General features: G+C 37.7%; 1 protein-coding gene across 1 annotated transcript; it reads right to left on the minus strand.

Annotated features, from left to right (window-relative positions):
• Nucleotides 1-1,117: 1,117 nt before the first annotated feature.
• On the minus strand, nt 1,118-2,167 carry LOC113536331 (trace amine-associated receptor 13c-like). The gene has a single exon (XM_026930211.3). The coding sequence runs from the start codon at nt 2,165-2,167 to the stop codon at nt 1,118-1,120; it is 1,050 nt and encodes a 349-aa protein (XP_026786012.1).
• Nucleotides 2,168-5,274: the final 3,107 nt, after the last annotated feature.

Consider the following 5,274-nt stretch of genomic DNA (forward strand, 5'->3'; position numbering starts at 1 on the left):
GGTTGGGGTTATGATGCTTGGAGGCTCCTGGTTTGTGGGGTGATTTCGGGCCTGGCTCCTCCTTAGCATCTCATCAGGTGCTGGACCTATGAATTGTACCACTTGCTCCCCCAGCAAGCATCTCATTTTGGCCTGGTGGATCTTCAGACTATGCGGGTTTTTTGCATACTTTGCCACATACACACACCACACTCGTAGTCATTACTCCATGGTTCATTGGCTGTATGTCTGTCCAGTTGGAGTGCTCATTTTCTGCCCCTCTCCTAACCCTCAATGCCCTGGTTGCAACCCTCACTGCCCTGGAGGCCATCAGTGAAGTAACCTGGTGTCATTGGGTGTTTACAGGTCTTTCATTATCAGACACCTTTGCCCAGGCAACCCAGCCGGGGGTGATCAGGCTTATGTTCAAGTAGCTTATGTGTTCCATGAATTAACTCACAACCAGAACCAGCACAACCAGAACCATACAGGCCTCCCAAGTGACTAAGGCTTTACCAAGCCCCACCTAAATCACGGCTATCTACAGTATAACACTATGCTTAATACATAATTCTAATATATGAAATGGCACTGTAGTCCAATAAAGCAACTGTATTAAATGTATAAAATTGGATAAACCATATCTGAAACCCAGAAGTTATGATTAACATAAAAGTGGACAGTGTCAGTTTAATATACCAATAAGTAAGTAATCATACCAAATATAGTATACTTAATTAGACATATTTTAATGGAATATAAAACACTATTAATCCATCTTTCATTTTTGGAAATACTTTTATTTTTTATTTTTTCTTATCACTCATTATATGCTTCAATATTCCACATCACAGTAATTTGCACAAGCCACCTCACTGTTCCTGGAATAAGGCCTTGAACATGTACATATTTTTTTCTGTGCAAAATATTCCTCACTTCCAGGAAACTCTGGCATGCCTATGTACATTAAATATAGAAGAATATCGTTAAAAATTCTTTCAAAACATTCAAGCCTAAAAAAACAGACTTGATTTATTCCTGGTTTTCTGAATGCCCAAGTATAACGGCATTAATGGGCATCCTCATGTAAAACCGATGTTGACTATGCCTTCATAATTATGTCATCAGTACATTTCTGCTAAGCTGAATAAACTTTTATATCAGAGGAATTCGGTGCAAATATTTTTAGTGTAACAATGAGATTCAGTGTTTTCCTGAACCACGGATAGAAAAGGCCATATATGATGGGGTTTAAAGTTGAATTAATGTAACCCAACCAGACAAACACTTCATAAAGAACTAGAGGAGTAGTAAAATCAAACAAAGGATCAACAACAGATGTAAAGAAATATGGCATCCAGCATAAATTGAATGCCCCTACAACAATCCCAAGAGTTTTTGCTGCCTTTTTCTCATGTTTCACCTTTTGTGAAATTTTGTTCGAGGCCATGTCAACTCTGCCCTGTTTTGTGCCATCCATTTTTTTTGCATGCTTTTCTGAAACTAAAAATATTTGAGCATACAAATAAATCATAACACAGACCGGCAAAATGAAAAATGCACCTGTACTGAAAGCAGCCCATAGTTCATTGATCAAAAGTATACAACTTCCCAAGCAGCTTATAGATTCAAGAAAGTCCTCTATATCAGCCACATTTGCTTTTGTATACAGGAGAGTGAAACCATATGCTGCAGCTAAAGTCCAGCTTAGAGCTGCCATAAACCATGCCAGAGTTAGAGTTATTCTTGTAGGGTACTGAAGTGGATAACACACAGCTTGATATCGATCTATAGCAATAAAAATCAGATGGAAGATTGATGCACCGGTGAGAAACATATCAAACGTAGAGTGCAGGAGACAGAAATCTTTTCCGAAGTACCAGCAGCCATCCACAGATCTAATCATGCTGAATGGCATGACTATGATTCCCAGAAGCAGATCCACCATAGCCAGAGACATCACCAAAATGTTTGTAGGTGTGTGAAGTTGTTTAAAATGAGCAATAGAGATGATGACCACAAAATTCCCCAAAATCGTAATGGCCATTGCAAACACCAATACTGAATATAACACAGTTTTAGTTGCCATATTATGAGAACTTTTCGCACAAGAGGCATTTGAGTCAGGATAACAGAACTCAATCAAATGTGCTTCTTCTAGTAAAGATGAATTTGGAGCTTCCATCATCTTTTAACATGAAGGGAGCAACAATATCCAGTCCAGTCGTTCATCTGCAGGCTCAAAGCATCAAGTGCAAAATATTTTTCACATTAAGAAATGTGAGTACTTATATTTGCATCCTATGTCCCTATGGGAGATAATAGTCCAACAGCAACAGTGATACTTTCATCTTTAATGAACATGAACATGGTTTGTTTCTTTGCAAATTAGTTGTGAAATGATTAATATAGGTAGTGTAACTGAATCAGAGCAATATTAGTGGATCTATTAGTATGCCTGAAATATTAATATATTAAGATGTTGAAACTACATAAAGAGAATCGCAATATTCAAACTTAGAGGTTACGATTATCCTGTTTGATAGAAAATGAAGGTGCATGGAGGAGGAAGAAAGTATCTTTGAGTGTCCTTATTAGGCTCAGACCTTCAGAAGAGGACTACTCTGTTAATATTACTGGAAATATCAGAGGGGGCCATTATGTACTAAATTTTATCAGTAGAAATGAAATACACTATATGGACAAATGAGTGACCATCACACCCATATGTGCTCTTTGATCAAGAGCATTAGTGAGGTTGGGCAATGATGTACGGTGAGAAGGCCTGGTGCACATTCAGTGAGGTTGAGGTCAAAACTCTGTGCAGGCCACTCAGGTTTTTCGAAACTAACAACAGCAAAGTATGTCTTTATGGAGCTCACTTTGTGTGGCATTTTCATGCTGGAACAGGTTTGGATTAGGCCTCTTAATTTCAGTGAAAGAAATCTTAAAGTTACAGCATATAAGGACATTATAGAAAATTGTGTGCTTTCAACTTTCTGGCAACAGTTTGGCGAAGGTCCACATATGAGTGTGAGGGTCAGGTGTCAACGTACTTTTGGTCATATAGTGTACATACATCATTTCATTTGGCGAATACATGATATAAAGTTGCATGGTTCCAGTATTCCTTCAGGAAGCCAAATCTCAAAGCCTTTGGCATGATGCGCTTCCACAGTTGGCTGCTTTGGAAAAAAATAAAAACAACTTGAGTGTAATCAGAATATAGGTCACTATGGACAGACAAATTAATATATAATGGCAAATTCAAGGAAAACCACCATGTGGATAAGTAAGGTGTCAGGCCTTTATGAGCCACCAGAACAGCTTTCTGGAGCCTTGGCATGGATTCTACACATTTCTGGACCCATACTAGAGGCATGAACAATGCTCTTCCAAAAATCTTCCATCACTTGCTGTAGTGATGATGGTGCTAGAGAGCGCTGTCTAAGACAATGCTCCAAAATCTCCCACATGTGTTCAGATGGGTTGAGACATGGTGACTGTGAAGGCCATAACATATGAGTTACATCATCATCAAATTATTCAGTAAGCCCTTGTACCCAGTGGATGGGGGTTGAGGTCTTCCTGGAAGAGACTGTTTCATCATAGGTCAAAGAGGGTCAGTCAGAAGAAATGGAGTACTTATTTGCAGTGACCCTTCCCTCTAAAGGGACAAGTGGAGCCAAACCAAAGCCAAGAAAATGCCCTTGCCCTGCCACTTGTCAGTATGTCATCCACATCTCTGAAAAATTAGATGAATGAGATGTTTGATGAACATCAAAGAGGTCATGGCTTATCACACCTTAAAAACAGCTGAACTACAATATCATCAGCTTATACAATATGATAGGATACACTTGAGCAGTGGAGGTTTAAGAGGCCTTGCTCAAGGACCCAATTAGTTTGGCGGGTACCAAGATTTTCAGCTCATATCCAGTGTTGAAACCACCAGAGAGTGGCAAAAACTCCAATTTAATCAGTCTAGGTCTAGAAGTATTAATAACCAATATCTTGTCACAATTTGGTTTAACCATTTAATCAAAAGTGCAAAAAGAATAATATCCTAATTCATCATGAGAAACAGTACACTATACCATTAATGTGGACATTGTCCATTTCCTTACTGTATGACACAATAGCCTGCTGTCATAATTACTGTAACACTGATCAGCTTAATCTCAGTTTATCTGCCCCATGAATATACATAACTCTATAAAGAGATTACATTATTTATATTCTTAATGTAATGTAATAGATGTTTGGTACAACACAAACTCAATTAAAAAGGTCCAATCAATGCAGAGATTTAAAAGTCTTTTTGAATTTCTCTGCATTGTTCATTAGGAATCAGGCAACAAATCACTAAAAAGTAACAGTGTAAAAGTGTGGCATCCAGGTGAACTGACATCAGTTTGATTTCTTTCTGCATGGGTCCATAATCTACTCTAATTAACAGAACTGTGAATAGAAATTGGACTGTATATGAAATGAAAAGTGAAATCAGTGGTGGGATTAGATGAGGCCAAATGAATTCAGGACTTCCTCACCTAAACTGCAAAGTCAAAGCACCTTAAACTTGAGCTGAAAATCAGAGTTTTGTGCACTAAAGTATCCAAAACTGGTAGGTTTGACCTCAGTGATTGTGTGCATATTTCAAACAGGCTACAATTGTGAGAAGGCTTTTTCTGTTGAATATGGACATTAATCAGTCAAAACCGTGTTCTCGTCTGACACATGGACATTTGAATGACATCAGGAAAGTTGTAATTGTTTACAGGCTCACTTCTGACACTGAAGCGCTGGTTAAGATTAAGTAATGCCAGGAATCAGTGATTTCAGTGATTTTCAGTCTGAATGAACAAAGCTGTTATTATAGCATGACAGAACAATAACAATCTGATTTCTCTATAATAATCTCACTGATTAGTGCAGTGTGCTATACTGATACTAATTTGAGTATATCAGTAGTGACCGGTTATTGAGTGTATTAGTATGGCCCTCATGATGTGGCTATCTGTGTTGACTGATTTGGGCTCCAATTCCCTGATCATTAGCAATACTGGGAGACAGGAAGATTTTACATAAACATTTGGCCTTGAGTCAAACCAAATTATTGTCAAAAAGTTTGATTGACATGTGAAAGGTTATAAGTTTATGAAGTTTTCTTACTTATCTGACATCAGTTTATACTGCAAGATCTGAATTATTTATCTATATCAGATCTTCGCAGATAAGACTATGAGAAAAAAACAAATGAATCATACACATAAAAAATATTTCATTCATTATTTA

The sequence above is a fragment of the Pangasianodon hypophthalmus genome, chromosome 30, assembly GCF_027358585.1.
Source record: "Pangasianodon hypophthalmus isolate fPanHyp1 chromosome 30, fPanHyp1.pri, whole genome shotgun sequence".
In the NCBI taxonomy this organism is placed as follows: domain Eukaryota; kingdom Metazoa; phylum Chordata; class Actinopteri; order Siluriformes; family Pangasiidae; genus Pangasianodon; species Pangasianodon hypophthalmus.

Coding starts and splice junctions, on each gene's coding strand:
- LOC113536331 (XM_026930211.3), bottom strand. CDS start 2,167: ATGATGGAAGCTCCAAATTCATCTTTACTAGAAGAAGCACATTTGATT.